We start from the raw sequence: 16,770 nt of genomic DNA on the forward strand, positions 1-16,770 counted from the left end.
AAAGTAGTTACTCTAAAGATATAACATTAAATAATATAGAATAGTATAGATAATATGGATATATATGAAGTTCGGACTAAATGGAGTGTTTTTTTCCATAATTCGTTGTTTATATAATGTAAAATAATTTTATTCATAACTATACATAAATTCAAAATAATTAGCTAAGATTTATCTGGATATAATTACCATGGAGAAAAAGAAAACTATAAATGCATCCTGTTTTTTCTTATAAAAATTATGTAATTAATCGATTGGACATTATTTGAAAAACACTATTATTCTCAGAAACAAAATATTCCAAATTATAAATAGATTTATAAAAATACAAACGTCCTATTATTTGGGATAGTTTTTTAAAATAACATGTATCATGTGAAACAATCTCGTGGATTTATATAAATGAGACAAGTCGACTCGATATATATCTAAAAAATTTTTGTATATAAAAAAAATTTCTTTCGGGTAAGATCAAATAAGATATATGTTTCATAGACAATCTCATATGTTTTTTTTTATTTTTTTAGTTATTTAAATCACTCCGCAATTCAAATATTGTAAAATCTACTATACGTGATCGATCACGTCCCAAAGATGGGCGTGGGTGGGCAAAACAAATATATTTGCATAGACATTGTTGTATTCGATAATCAAGATTGGACGACTTTGTATTCAAAATTCCTAGAAAAAGTCGGCAATTTGTAAGATTAAATTACAAGCAACACATGCTTATAATAATGTTGTTGAAAAGTTCTGAAATGGTCATTGTACATACCGTGGTAATATTTTATACAACAATTTAAATATTATATATGGACGACTCTCTAACATAAACAATTATTGTACACGTATACAAAATCATAAAATAAATCAAACTATTACCGTCGAACATACCATGGTAAAAAAAATGTATGGTGGTCGCCCTTGCCCATTAAAACATGGGACGACCATAGAATATAGTTAATAAAAGTAAAGTGTCCATTTATCCATCAATTATTAAATACTTTGGAGGTCGCGGGGTCGTTTATACGTTGGCAATCCAATGCGGTATTTCGACCTTATTTAGTTAACGTTTATTATTTTATATTTTTGACTATTTTGGGGAAAAAATAAATCGTCATGTTTTTTTAAACTTATGATATATCTCACTTATCTAGATAATTTAATATATGATTAAAATTATATTATATATATTAATTATAATATTTTTGCGATTCTTGTCGATTTGAATAGAAAACTTAAAAATATGTGTTTTATATATTTAACAAAAACTTAGTTATGCTAATTCTTATTTTCTATGCTAAAAGTATTACTTTTATTGTGAATATGGGTAGGGTTAACTCGTCTCACAGATTAGGATCCGTGAGACGGTCTTACATGAAACCCACTCTTGTTTCAATTCGAAAGACTGCACTTGTTGGTTCCAATTTATTATGGCACATTATATTAATTAATTATTAAAATACTATTAATAAAACAATAAATCACTATTAATATTAATCAATTATGATTTAGTGCTTATTATTTAATATTAAATATAAAAATGAAGATTTTTAATATATTTTCACTTATAAATATTCTATTTATCTTCAAGAAACTTATTTTATACAGATATCATTAATTATTTTCTACAAAATTTTATAATAAATATCACCGACACCTTTAAAAAATATCACTTATTTTGAATATGGCAAAAACTCGTGTGAGACAGTCTCATGGGTCGTATTTGTGAGATATATATCTTATTTGATTCATCAATGAAAAAATATTACTTTTTATGCTAAGAGTATTATTTTAATTGTGAATATCGATAGGGTTGACCGGTTTCACAGATAAAGATCCGTGAGACCGTCTCACATGAGATCTATTATTTGAATATAAAATTTTCGTGTTTAGATCTTACATTGAAAATCGTATGGCCTTTTCTCAGCTCATGTTAGGTTGATAATAAAATGAGATAAAAAAAAATGAAGTCAGAAATGGGATTCAATTATATTGAATAAACACTATAATTTATTGATTAATTAGGTCAATATAATTGGTTTCAAATTTGCATTAATGTAATTTGATATATCAAATAGTAACAATTAATATGAGTACTTAACTTTCTGAATCATTCTCAACTAATTATAATGGGAATTCCCCCACAAATAAGTCCACGCCAGGACAGCTCAACTGTACCCAAATATATCACTTCAATGTTTCAAAATTAAATAATATTAAAAATAAAAAATTTGTGTGAGATGACCTCATAAGTCGTATTTTGTTAGACAAATATCTTATTTGGATCATCCTTGAAAAAATATTATATCAGTAGGATTGACCCATCTCACGAATAAAAATTCTTAAAATCGTATTGCAAAAACCTATTCAAAATTTTAATTAATGGCAATTTGGCGTAAAATCATGAAACCCAGGTTTTCCCAATTATTATTAATGTGTCATTCCCCAACCCTCGGGCCCGGCCCGAAAAGCCTGGCCAGTAGGCAGTAGCCACCCCTCCTTTATATCCTCCGAGACACAAATGGATACACAGTGTTCCTTTGTTCAATGTCCACACACTGAACTCACACACAACGGTGTTCCAAGATTCGACCTTGAAAATATCTCCTCATTTCGCTATCATTTTCAGAGAAAACCACACCCCATCAATCACCACACCCCAAGATTCGATCTTACGAGAGTGCATATATATAAACACATTTATATATATGTGCACTTCAAAGGTGGAAATATCTTTGAAGATTTGTTTCTATTTATATTTATAATAACGCAAAGATACGAAGGGAGCTGAAATCTACATCTGGGATGTTTTAAGGGCATCGAAATCGAGAAGAAGAAATGGGTGAAAAGGTCGGTGGAAGAAAAGTGGTTTTGAGTTATTTAATCGGATGGTTGGTCTTGAATCTTGCTGCAGCGTGTGTAGTGTGCGAGAGGAGGGTTCACAAAAACGCGTATGCCACAATTATGTATATGGGTACTCCCAGGGACTACGAATTCTACGTGGCCACGCGTGTGATGCTCAGATCTCTCGGAGAGCTCGAGGTTGATGCTGATCTTGTTGTCATTGCCTCCATGGATGTGCCCCACCACTGGGTTCAAGCTCTGTAAGTAATTCAACCTGGCTCCTCATATTCTCTCTCAGTTTCTGGGTGGTTTGATTATTTTCAAAATCCTTGGTTGTTTTTTTAGTGGAAAATGCATTTATTTTTTTGGACTTTATTACAACAGATATTGTTTTGAAATGAACAGGACATTTTAATTGGCCCGTGGCAAGTTTATTTCTTTATTAGAATATTGACGTTTGGGTGAATTTGCTGTTATTTCCTGTTGCTGGAAATGAATTTAACATCTTGTTATATATATATATATATATAGATATAGCTTTGATATACTCCATCATTGAATAGGCGAGGTTCACCTCATAATTCTTCATCGATCTCTTTCTTCCACGACATATTGACTCTATCTACGGGCTTGGTAAAAGGGCAGGAAAGGGAAAGACTTTCGGTGGGTTTCCTCGCTCCTTCGTTTACTTTTTACGCGAAAAAAGAAAACTAAATCGACAAGGTGATTTCAAATTTTTTCAATGGTGCCCAAATTAGATTCTACAGTGTTAGAGATTTTGGACTGAATAATTTGATAAAGAGAAAGAACAATCTTTACTTTTTCGCGGGCTTAAATCTTGTTTGTAAGAAAAGAGTTGGTCAACACGTGACCAAATAATCAATCGCATGCGATCCTCGGTTAATAATAGCAATATTATATGCTTAAAATTAGGCCAATGGAAATGATAAAAGGGCACGCCATTATTCTTTTCATAAAATATAATATGTCTATATCTATATATAGTGATTTGTTGGTGTGATAAATGAATTGGCGTGAGAAAGAAGCACATTGATTCGTGATTCTTGATGAATATGTATGTCTTCTTCGCTTTTGCCATAAAATTGGACAATTATAGATGTATATTTTTTTTCTTTATAAAATATATATTACTGTGTACCGAAGTTAGCTAAGAATGCCAACTGGGCTGAGCTACATCAATGGCCTATCGTATTAATGAGTTAGTGGGTCAACTTTCACAAGTGGTCTCTCTGTATCTTAATTCTTTGTATCTTATTTCAAACTATATATATATATATATATATATATATATATATATATATATTGTAAATCAATGTTATATTTTCTGAAAAATAAAACAAGATATTGGAGTATTGCTTGACGGGGGCTTCCAATTGGCGAGTAGGACACATCCTTCGTCTGTCTCTATCTGGTGTCCACCAGCCACTGCGTTGTTTATAAATCTCGAACTGGTCAATCTAATTATTATAATATATTAGTAATGTTTGATGTCGACTTGGACAATGTTATCTTGTCATCATGGGAAGGAGGCGGCATGATACGATGTTATTTAATTTGTCGGGCGGAATTTATATTTGTAGAAAAATATAATCATAGAATCATTACGCCTTCTTGCAAAACTGAGAGTTTTAGTTATTACAGAAAAAACCTTCTTAGTTTTTAATTGTGTGGATATGAATAATGTAACAGAACCTCGCATCATACAAGACTCGTATGCGGCGCGACGACTGGTATATGTATGGCATAATCCCGAGTGATATATCAACTAGGCTCGCTAGATTCAAAAACAAAACTTGTTTCTGTTTGCTATGTTCGATTTGTGACGAATAAAACGGTCGTTTCTTTTTCGTGATTTAGGGAACAGGAAGATGGGGCAAATGTGATGAGAGTTAACAATATACTAAATCCATATAGCAGCCAATCTAATTTTGACTGGAGATTTAAGCTGACACTGAACAAGCTTTATGCATGGAATTTAGTCGATTACGAGCGTGTGGTCATGCTTGATGCCGACAACCTCTTCCTCCAAAGAACTGATGAACTTTTCCAATGCGGGCAGTTTTGTGCAGTCTTCATCAATCCATGTATCTTCCACACCGGTCTCTTTGTTTTGCAGGTGCATGATTCGCCCCTAGCGTATGTTTCCCTTGAGAACGTATTTTACTTATATTGGATGCTTAAAATACTAAAATGCCTACCGATCAGAGGGGAACCAAGATTTGATTTAGATGGTTTAGTGAAAATTTGTCTATTTTACCATACGTATGTAAGTTAAGATAATCAGGGAAGCAAATAATTGATTTCTCGGTGAAAATTCATGTGTGATTACTGCAGCCATCGGTAACGGTGTTCAATGATATGATTCATGAGTTGGAGAAAGAGAGAAGTAACCCCGATGGTGCAGACCAAGGTTTTATTGGAAGTTACTTCCCTGATTTACTAGATCGGCCAATGTTTAATCCTTCTTCAAATGGAACAAAGCTTGAAGGAACATATAGACTTCCTCTAGGCTACCAAATGGATGCTTCTTATTATTGTAAGCACGTCAAGATCTTTACTTTTTGATGATTTTGCACATTCATGATCATGTTTTCTAGTATCTTATTAATATTATGTCGCTATTTGGCTCTAGATCTTAGGCTCCGGTGGAGTGTACCATGTGGACCTAACAGTGTTGTCACCTTTCCTGGTGCTCCATGGTTGAAACCATGGTATTGGTGGTCGTGGCCAGTTCTACCTCTGGGACTCCAATGGCATAACCAACGGCTTCAAACTTTAGGGTATGGCTTTTCCGAAACCTTGACAAAAACGTACAGTTACATGTACATGAGTTCTCAGTGAGAGAATGACGAATTTGATATGATGATATAATAAATCTTTACATTAAGTACCAAAAATGTTTTTCTTTTCCTTCAAGATATCGAGGACCGTGCTCCTTGTGGTTCAATCCTTGGCGTTCTTGCTGTTGACGTTGGTTATTTTCAAATTCTTTATCATTTGTGGCTGCATTCTTGATAAAGCGTGCAACTCTTTTGCCAACATGGTCTTGATTAATATGTAACATGATCTCTAATCTGTTGATTTATCGCTTTCCAACAGGTACGGTGCAGAAATGCCTATAGTTTTCATCGAAGCTGTATTCTACATAGGAATAATGGCTGTGGCTCGTGTAGCACGTCCCAATTTATCCAAGTTATGTTATCGTCGAGAAGAAAAGAGCATCTTCTTCATACAAATGGGCTACAAATTGATTGCCGTATGGTCCATTCTTGCTGCATATATTGTCCCTTTCTTCTTAATACCCCACACTATTCACCCCGTTATTGGCTGGAGTCTCTATTTGCTCGGTGCCTTCTCACTTTCTTGCATTGCAACCAACGCTTTTCTTCTACCAATGCTTCCCGTATTAGTGCCATGGATCGAAATCTTGGGAACCCTAATCGTAATGGCTTACCCTTGGTATCCCGATGGTGTTGTGAGGGCACTTTCGGTATTCGCCTACTCGTTTTGCTGCTCACCGATTCTATGGATGTCGTTTTCTAAGATTATGTCATACCTTCAAATTTCACTTGAAAGGGAAGCATTCCTGCCTAGACTAGGGGATAACGCGTCACCCTCGGGTTTCAACAAGTTGTACTGAGACTGATGTACTCAATTTCATTCTATATGGAGTTGAGAGGAGATGGAGATTATGGTCGAGAATGTTCAGGCCCCATTTTGCTGCTTCCTTAGCTAGCTTTATACATCCATTAGCGTTCAAGAAGCAATTGCTATCCAGTCAATCGTGTTGAGTTGATCAGCATAGAATCGAAATTTTGTGATTGATTGATCAAATTGATTTACATATGATAATCATGTATCGATAATCAATCTTGCTGTGAACTGACGTATATAAAACTTTTGTATTGATTCGATTTTTCATGGCTTAAGTCGCAACATGCAGAACAGGTCGGAGAGTTTCTCAAGTTACACGAGTGGAAAAACAATATGATCGAATTACCTGTCTTGCAAAGGAGTCTCGTCTGTTATTTAATTGATTGTATCATGCTAATATATCTCCACTCAATATAACGAAATTACCAGTTACCCAAATCTATTCTCCGGTTTTGACTAGAAAGTACATCCGAAGATAATTTCAACTTCCCACATCCTATTGTGTACGCAATTTTGGGGTTTTACCATGTGTCCCAATAATTGCAGCGTGACAAGGTATCTTAGCAGCAACCACAACTCCGAGGCGAAGTCAACATGAACGCGAATGTATTTAAATATACAAATCTCAACATTCACCTTCTTTTTAACCAACACAAGACTGCCCCCACTTGTTTTACCAAATAATGAATCAGCTATATTAACAAATTCATGAATCAGAACTTTTGTATTGAATGCTAAATAAAAGGGATTAATAGAGTAGCGTTTGATGTTTTGATCATTACAGAACATTATAACTATGTGCCAACCATCTACTTAGTTGCTTGGCATTCTCTCTCCACAATGACAATGATAGGACAACAAGAAAAGCATGCGATTTTCAACATGAAGTACCTCACATAATACAACAATTCTGTTGGGACTCGAACATCTGAGACCTGCGCAAAAATGTGTGAAATTTTTCATCAGCTATACCCGCATGCGAAAACAGAAAAGAAACCGAAAGATGATATTGAATCATGAGTTTTGTTTTGTTGATCAAAATATCAATTCAATCAGAAGCTAGAGTTGACAACTAACTTTTACTCGCACTATTTTGTCAGTTCCAACGTACCACATTTTCATACAAACTACAGTCTGTAGCCACGACAAACACAGAGATGCATGAATTCTAATGACTTTAGAAAATCCGAAAAGAGTTAAACCAAAACATAGCACCGGCTTGCCGGGAGTCAGAGTAAATATTATAAACTACACTAACAAGGTCAGATGAACTTACAATTGTCCAAGATTTGATAAATCAAATTCTGGAGCGAGCTCTTGCACTATATCATTAGGTGGTTGGCCACATTCTTGCATTTTCTGCATCAGCTCCACAATCTTGTTGAAGTTGTTGGGATCAGACGCATAAACTTGGTTTAGATCTTTTATAAGTTCATACTGGAGGGAATAACATGCATACTCCTCATCAGTTAGTTTAGCTTTATTCTCTTCCAACCATATTGGATAACGTTCTTCAATCTCTTTCATAGGTTCGTGAAGAATTTCCTTGGACAGAAGTTGTTGCATCATCGTCTCCACGATCGAATCCATGTCCTGCGATTGTGAGCGAAATATATGATTTGTCACTTTCATTGGAGCATTATACAGAACAGAGATACATTGTACTCAAATACAATGGACAAGATACCAATCACCACCCTCACCGACCACCAGATCATGTGCCCGAAGAATTAGACAACGGAGCAAAAACAAAGACATTGGGATGTCGGGAAGGACAAGGAAATAATTATATGCAAAAAAACAGAAAATGCAAAGCATATTTTCAGCATTTTCAAAAACAAATTGCTTAACTGCTTAATCTATCTTGCTTGGTTCGCCCCCGACTCGTGGTGCTACATTGAGTTTGGATTCAAATAGTATTTCTTATTGAACGATTGCCTTCTGATTATATACTTTATTTGCTCACTTCAAAATAGCAACACTCTTAACTGTCAAGAATGAGATTCCACTCTGGAAGTGGTAGCCTAAGCTCTACCACATCATAAACTAATAATAAGATGGGTCGTATTGCCAAGCATGAACACAAGAAATTATGATTCAAGTACTTCATAGGTTAACCAAAAAACAAATTTATAATACAGCATGTTAGGCTAGTAAGTTATTCTGTAATCTTTAATGGGAAGCATATGGTCTCTATCAGACTTTCACTATTTCAATGTTACAATACCTGTGATGGAATCGTAAAAATTCGCAAACCAAAGGTTTGGATATGCTGTCCTTATTTGATCACGAAACAGTCCTACCTCTTTCTAGTTACTAGTATGAAGCACGTGCGATGCACGCAAATAACAATTATATGATAAAAATAAAAAATTTGATTTCAACTATTTATTTTCAATTCTTAGTTAAAAAACCAAAAAATATGTTAGTATTAAACTTCCTATTATTATACTATTATATACTTATCATGTTATTATACTTATTGTATATATAATTATTTTTTTCATATTTATTATTGTAATACTATAATTTATTACTATAATTACAAAATTACAATAAAATAATTAGAAAAAAATGTAGAGAGAAAATTAAAAGGATAAAACATTTAAATGTAGTATAAAGATAGTTATTTGATAAAATTAATATAGAAGTTACATTCTATTCTTGAAATGTGTATAGAAGGTTAATTTTGTCATTGTACAATTGGAAAACAATGTCCTCTTATCCACACTTTTATAGGTATATAAATATAATATAATATATAATGTATATAGATATAGATTATCCATTCAAAAATAAATAAATTGTCAAAAATTAAAATATATATAGGAATTACATTATATTCTTGAAATGTGTATAGAATGTTAATTTTGTCATTGCACAATTGGAGAACAATGTCCTTTATCCACACTTTTATAGGTATATAGGACATTGTATATATATATATATATATCTTTTTGTGATACTATAATTTACTATTTAATTAAAAATTGTACTAAAAATATAATTAAAAGATTACAATAAAATCATTGGAAAAAAAATGTAGAGAGAGAATTTAAAAGATAAAATATTTAAATGTAGTATAAAGATGAGTTATTTGATAAAATTAATATAGGAGTTACATTCTATTCTTGAAGTGTGGATAGAAGGTTAATTTTGTCATTGCACAATTGGAAAACAATGTCTTTCATCCACACTTGAATGTTAATTTTGTCATTGTACAATTGGAGAACAATGTCCTTTATCCACACTTTTATAGGTATATATATATATATTTTTTTTTGTGATACTATAATTTATTATTTAATTTAAAATTGTACTAAAAATATAATTAAAAGATTACAATAAAATCATTGGAAAAAAATGTATAGAGAAAATTAAAAAGATAAAACATTTAAATGTAGTATAAAGATGAGTTATTTGATAAAATTAATATATGAGTTACATTCTATTCTTGAAGTGTGTATAGAAGGTTAATTTTGTCATTGCACAATTGGAAAACAATGTCTTTCATCCACACTTTTATAGGTACTAGCAAGAAGCACGGCGATGCACGTAAATATTAATTATTTAATAAAATTAAAATTGGATTTTCTTCAAAAAATAATTTGAAGCATTTTTTATTTATTTATTTGGGTTTAGTCTTTTGTCATATTAAACGAATAAATTAATTAAGAACAATATAAAAGTTACATTTTATTTTTGAAGTGATATAAATTATTACAATCAATGTATATTATAGTGATAATTCATTAGCATTTGTTAAACTCTTAATTATATATTATGTGGAATAATTAAGCTACTAATTAATTATATATTAGGTAGAATAAATAAAAAAATTTGATATTTCATTTTTACACTTACAAAAATTAGAAATTTACATATATATCTTTATTGAATTTTTGGATTTGTATTGATGATGATGTCATTATTGTCTTTTGACAATTGAAAAACATGACCAATGATCTACACTTTTGTAGGTATATATAAATAAAAAAATAAATTTAATATCAAACATATATTCATTTTTAATGCATAGATTTCCCATAAATTGTGTAGAAAATTTCCATGCAATTGATCTAACAACACATAATTTAAGAGGCAATTAGAAAATTTACAATGAAAAACTTTGTTATTCTTTTTACACTTTTATAACTATAATAGGTAAATATATATTTTTTAATACTTTAATGAATTTTTTTAAAATTTAAAAATCTATTCTTTTATTATTTTTTCTAAGAATTATGTATCAATAAAATGTTATTTCTCTAATGTATTTTTATTATCAAATATCTATTCAATTTTTATGTAACATTATTTTCAAAATTTCTTATGTTGCAATTTTCTATTAAAAAATAAAAATATTACTATGATCCTTATGTATTTAATGACTGTGTAGAAAATTTTCATGCAATTAATCTAAAAACACATAATTTATGAAAATAGTAAAAAATTTACAATGAAAAACTTTGTTATTCTTTGCAATTAATCTTACAACACACAATTTATAAGAATAGTAGAAAATTTACAATGAAAAACTTTGTTATTCTTTTTACAATTTTATAAGTACAATAGTTAATATATAATACTTTAATATTTTTAATGAAAAATATGTTTTTTTTTAATTAAAAAATCTATTTTTTAATATTTTTTTAAGAATTATGTATGAAGAAAATATTATTTCTCTAATTAATTTTTTATTATCGAATATCTATTCAATTCTTATGTAATATTATTTTCAAAATTTCTTATTTTACAAACAACATGATTCTCATGTGTTTAATGAGTTCAAAAAATAAATGTATCAATTAAATAAATAATCAATACATTATAAACTCAATATCCCAAATTTGTCCCTAAATTTTATATATTTTTCCACTAATGCTCATGTAATTAATACAAACAATGCATATGTAAATAAATAATCAATATATTACAAATTTAATATCCCAAATTTGTCCCTAAATTTTATATACCTTTTCCAACAATGTCCATGCAATTAATACAAACAATGCATAGTTTTTGGGCAATATAGTAAAATCACAATGCAAAAACTTTGCCCCTCATCCATACTTTTATAGGTATACTAGCAAGAAGCACGTGCGATGCACGTGAATATTAATTATTTAATAAAAATTAAAATTTGTTTTTTTAAAAAATTAATTTGAATCTTTTTTTTTTATTTATATTGTGTTGGTAGAATAAGATTCACAAAACACGCTTTTAGTAAAACACATTTTTCCTATTTTTAGTTTAGTATAAATAGTTCCTTTTCTTCCTTTGGATACAATTTTGGAAGCTCATTTCTCGCTGTAAGCCGAACAATGAAACCTTTCCATTTTCTGAGAAAAGTTCTATGAGTCTTAACATATTGGTTTAGTCTTTTGTCATATTAGACGAATAAATTAATTAAGAACTTATATACCTTACTTTCGAAATTGTTTTTCAAATTAAAATTCAAGCAATTGATTTTATGTTATATAATAAATTATAATGAGCATAATATATAGAACGAATTGAACTGAAACAAATTTTGAAAATATATATATATCTAAGCATCACATATAAGTTATAATAACCTAAAAATCAACCAAATTATGGATTTTATAAATACATAAATAATAATTTATATAAGTGAAGCACATTAAGGACAAATAATTATCAATTTAAAATATTTGTGACTAACTCATCAAAATATTATCAAACTAATTAAATAATAATATTGATAACAAAATATAACATATAAAATTCAATTTAAATATTATTTAACTTCATATAGAACTTTTTTACCTTTTTTTTTAGAATTATATATTATAGATAAATTAATTTTCATATATATTAGTTAATAAATAATTTTTTAAAAGTATATAATTTATATTTTTTATTAAGCTATCAATTACAATTATATATATATATATATATATATATATATATATATATATTATGTATTTGTATGTGTTTAGTGATTGTATATTGTTGGGATCAGAAAAGAATTTAGATGGGGTGAATAAACTCTTTTAAAAATATATGCTATTAAAATTTGTCTTCAATCTTTTTAGGCGGTTGAAAGATTTTCTCAAACGGTTAGAATATGAACCACGTGAAAAGTGTGGAAGACGATTCAATATTTCTAATGATATTTTCAACCGGTTGACAATTTAAACAACAAGATATAATTTGAAATGTAAAAACTTGTGAAAAGTACAGACACGGGAATTTTATGGATGTTCGAAGAAAACCGCTCATAACCCCTTCTTCCTCTGTAGGAAGGATTCTACTAAAACACTTGTCTGATATATATATTTTTTAAAAAAATTGTTACTAAAATATTTTAATTTTTTATTATAGCTAACTCTTTTAATTTTTCTATCAGATTCATATTTTATGATATTATTAGTATATTAACATTCATGATTATTGATATAAATTATACTAAATAATTTATTAAATTATTTACTTTCAATTCTTAGTTAAAAAATTATAAATATATTATTATTAAATTTCATATTATTATATACTTATCATGTTATTGTACTATTGCATATATAATTATTTTTTTCTTATATTTTCTTGTGATACTATGAATTATTATTTAATTAGAAACTACACTAAAATATAATTACAAAATTGCATTAAAATCATAAAGTAACATGTAGAAAAAAATTAAAAGAATAAAATATTTAAAGTTAGTATAAAGATGAAATAGTAGAAAATTTACAATGAAAAACGTTGTTATTCTTTTTACACTTTTATGAGTATAATAGTTAAATATATATTCTTTTAATTTTTTAATGATTTTTTAAATTAAAAAATATATTTTTTAAATATTTTTTCTAAGAATTATGTAGCAAGAAAATGTTATTTCTATAATGTATTTTTATTATCAAATATCAATTCAATTTTTATGTAACATTATTTTCAAAGTTTCTTATGTTGAAGTTTTCTATTAAAAAATAAAAAAAAAAACACTATTATGATCTTCATGTATTTAATGATTGTGTAGAAAATTTTTCATGCAATTAATCTAACAACACACAATTTATGAGAATAGTAGAAAATTTACAATGAAAAACTTTGTTATTCTTTTTACACTTTTATAAGTATAATAGTTAAATATATATTCTTTTAATATTTTTAATAAAAAAATATATTTTTATTAAACAAAGCTATTCTTTTAATATTTTTTTGTAAGAATTATGTATGAAGAAAATATTATTTCTCTAATGTATTTTTCATTATCGAACATCTATTCAATTTTTATGTAATATTATTTTCAAAATTTCTTATTTTACAATTTTCTATTAAAGATTTTTTAAATTGCAAAATTATGATAACTGATTTTAGAAGTGAAACTAAGAAAAGATTTAGTCTGATTTTGATTCTACTGTTCTTGAGAACCATAGTCAGGTTTAGCTTTTGACATTTAATGTCTAAATATTAATCAATCTTAGTAGATATTTTAAATATCACCAAATTTTTGTGTAATGAATTTATAAATTTGTTGTATGTATAATCTTTTTCAAAAGTGCTACTAAAATCTTTACTTTTCTTTTACTATAGTCAAACTCTCAAAATTTTTCTAAGAGCTTCATATTTTATGAGATTATTAACATATTGACATTCATAATTATTGATATAAATTCTTCTAATAAAGTTATTAAACTATTTACTTTCAATTCTTTGTTTAAAAATCCATAAAATATGTTAGTATTAAACTTCACATTATCATATTATTTTATATTTATCATGTTATTCTACTATTGGACATATAGTTAAATTTTTTTTATATATCTTCTTGTAATACTATAATTTATTTATTATTTAATTAGAAATTGCACTAAAATATAATTACAAAATTATAATAAAAGCATTAAAAAAATGTACAGAGAAAATTAAAAGAATAAAACATTTAAATGTAGTATAAAGATCAATTATTTGATAAATTTAATATAGGAGTTACATTTTATTATTGAAATAGTATAAATTACTAAAATCAATGTATGTTGTAATGACAATTTATTAACATTTGTTACAATTTTACATATGTATCCTTATATGATTTTTTGAATTCATATTAATAAAGAAGACATTTGTGTCTCTTCACAATTGGAAAACAAATTAGTGATCCATACTTTTATAGGTATATAGATCATATTAATAAAGAAGACATTTGTGTCTTTTCACAATTGGAAAACAAATGAGTGATTCCACACTTTTATAGGTATATAGATATAGATATAGATATAGATTTTCCACCAATGCCAATGCAATTAATACAAACAATGCATAGTTTTTGGGCAATGTGGTAAAATCACAATGCAAAAACTTTGCTCATAATCCGTACTTTTATAGGTATATAGATATATATAGATATAGATTTATAGGTTTACAGATACATTACAATAAGACTCTAAATGTCAATTGATTCTTAGTAATGATGTGGCATTTATGTCCTATAATTTTTATCTTTACATTACATAAGACTCAAATTAATTCTTAGTAATGATGAGGCATTTATGTCCTATAATTTTTATCTTTACATTACACTAATAATAAGTTTAATTTTGTTCAAGTTTGCACGAAGGGTATTTTTGTCAATGCACAATCGGAAAACAATGTCAAGTATACACACTTTTATAGGTATTACTGAAATCAATGCATGTTGTAATGACAAGTTATTAACATTTGTTACAATTTTACATATGTATCCTTATATGATTTTTTGAATTCATATTAGTAAAGAAGACATTTGTGTCTCTTCACAATTGGAAAACAAATTAGTGATCCATACTTTTATAGGTATATAGATCATATTAATAAAGAAGACATTTGTGTCTTTTCACAATTGGAAAACAAATGAGTGATCCACACTTTTATAGGTATATAGATAGATATAGATGATAATACTAAGCAAAACAGCAGATGGAGTTTGTGACTAGTGAAAGGCCAAAAGAAACTCAATTTTCTTGTAGAAATAAGAAAGATGATGCTTGAATAAAAATTTCAAAAAAGCACGAGTTAGATTACCTAGATTACTTTTATAAAGAAATAAAGAAATTTGCACCATCGATACTTTCACTTTCATAGAAAGCAAAAAACCAATAATTATCCCGAGAGTACTAGTTTCCAAGAAATTTTCCAGAAGAAACTACCTTAAAGAGCAAACTATTCTCGACACATCAGGAAACCTTCAAGGACCATGCTAAATTCAAGAACCATGTCAAGTAGAATAAGATTTTAGAACATATAATGAATTTAGCGTACCAAACCATCAGGTTAAAACAAGACATGTGAAAACCAAGAACCCGTGAACTCCAGGATATTTAGTAAAGAACACCAACCTGAGAACCAGCAAGTTCCTCGAATTGCTTAACCCAATCTTCTAGCATTGCATCACCTCCCAAATTATCAACACCCATTTTTTGTTTTGGACCAGTCACCGATTCCAATCCTCTGACAGCTTCCCTGGTTTGCTTTCTTAGCTTATCAAGCGCCTCCGTAACATGTGATTCTTGCTTTGATGGCACCTTTTGCTTACCATTTTTCTTGATCTTCAAATCCGGCAAGCCCAATCCCAATCCCCGAACATTGGCACTGGACAATGAAGATAAACTATCTTTCTTGTTTTCTCCAAGGTTGCCACTACCATAAATCACAACTCCACATGTTAAAAAAAAATATACACCCACGAAATCAATAAATTTAAAACAATAAATACCAGTACACAAAAAAGAAAACGCACCCTTTCAAAGAATTTAAAGGAACCTACCTTTGAGCATAAGAGGTGAGATTAAGGTTCTGGAAATCATCCAAAGCGCCTGCAAAACGTTTGAAAAAACGTCACTTGTATTCTGTGGATAGAATACACACACATGAAACCAAAAAAATATATAAAATGGTTAGTTCTTCTTCTTACTATCCAGAAGCTGGTCTAAATCCTCGGGATGGCCAGCCATAAGTAATCCTTCCCAGAATCCCAACACCCTCTTTCTTGTTGTATCCGAAATTTTGAAGGGCTAAGCTAACCGATCTTTGTGCGGAATGAAAGCGACTCGTGAACTAGAGTCAGCTACGTATTAAAAGAGAGGCCATTTTAGTAAAATCAAGTAACGATTGACTTAATTACATACATCATAACGAGGGTATTATTGTCTTCTCGCTTTACTAGTCTGGTGATTTCTTTAAATTATTTAAATATCAATGAAATATCTTCATCGAATTAAAAATCGAAATTAAATTTATAATATT

The 16,770-nt window shown here is 28.8% G+C and overlaps 2 protein-coding genes across 3 annotated transcripts; one reads left to right on the plus strand and one right to left on the minus strand.

The window, feature by feature from the left end:
• Positions 1 to 2,536: 2,536 nt before the first annotated feature.
• Positions 2,537 to 6,797, plus strand: LOC142555740 (putative glucuronosyltransferase PGSIP8). Its single transcript, XM_075666805.1, has 5 exons — positions 2,537 to 3,107; positions 4,726 to 4,984; positions 5,203 to 5,404; positions 5,501 to 5,648; positions 5,968 to 6,797. Exons 1-5 carry the CDS (start codon positions 2,842 to 2,844, stop codon positions 6,506 to 6,508), a joined length of 1,416 nt encoding a protein of 471 aa, XP_075522920.1. The 5' UTR covers positions 2,537 to 2,841; the 3' UTR covers positions 6,509 to 6,797.
• Positions 6,798 to 7,227: 430 nt separating this feature from the next.
• On the minus strand, positions 7,228 to 16,594 carry LOC142555741 (peroxisome biogenesis protein 19-2-like). 2 transcript variants are annotated; one of them, XM_075666807.1, is made up of 5 exons: positions 16,439 to 16,594; positions 16,292 to 16,340; positions 15,864 to 16,164; positions 7,799 to 8,115; positions 7,228 to 7,457 (listed from the first exon to the last, which is right to left on the minus strand). In XM_075666807.1, the coding sequence occupies exons 1-5, from the start codon at positions 16,476 to 16,478 to the stop codon at positions 7,415 to 7,417; spliced, it is 750 nt and encodes a 249-aa protein (XP_075522922.1). In that variant the 5' UTR covers positions 16,479 to 16,594; the 3' UTR covers positions 7,228 to 7,414. The 2 variants fall into 2 exon arrangements, with proteins under 2 accessions (XP_075522922.1, XP_075522921.1); XM_075666806.1 differs by having other exon boundaries at positions 15,864 to 16,167.
• Between the last annotated feature and the right edge of the window lie 176 nt (positions 16,595 to 16,770).

This window comes from Primulina tabacum, chromosome 9, assembly GCF_025594145.1.
Source record: "Primulina tabacum isolate GXHZ01 chromosome 9, ASM2559414v2, whole genome shotgun sequence".
Classification (NCBI taxonomy): domain Eukaryota; kingdom Viridiplantae; phylum Streptophyta; class Magnoliopsida; order Lamiales; family Gesneriaceae; genus Primulina; species Primulina tabacum.

Bases quoted from the DNA above. Each gene is read 5' to 3' on its own strand.
- LOC142555740 (XM_075666805.1), top strand. From the start codon at position 2,842: ATGGGTGAAAAGGTCGGTGGAAGAAAAGTGGTTTTGAGTTATTTAATC. The intron at 4,985-5,202 runs GTGCATGATTCG...TGATTACTGCAG, and splicing joins CCGGTCTCTTTGTTTTGCAG to CCATCGGTAACGGTGTTCAA. The intron at 5,405-5,500 runs GTAAGCACGTCA...ATTTGGCTCTAG, and splicing joins AATGGATGCTTCTTATTATT to ATCTTAGGCTCCGGTGGAGT.
- LOC142555741 (XM_075666806.1), bottom strand. From the start codon at position 16,478: ATGGCTGGCCATCCCGAGGATTTAGACCAGCTTCTGGATA. The intron at 16,168-16,291 runs GTAGGTTCCTTT...TGTGATTTATGG, and splicing joins CTCACCTCTTATGCTCAAAG to TAGTGGCAACCTTGGAGAAA. The intron at 8,116-15,863 runs GTTGGTGTTCTT...TCACAATCGCAG, and splicing joins AGGAACTTGCTGGTTCTCAG to GACATGGATTCGATCGTGGA.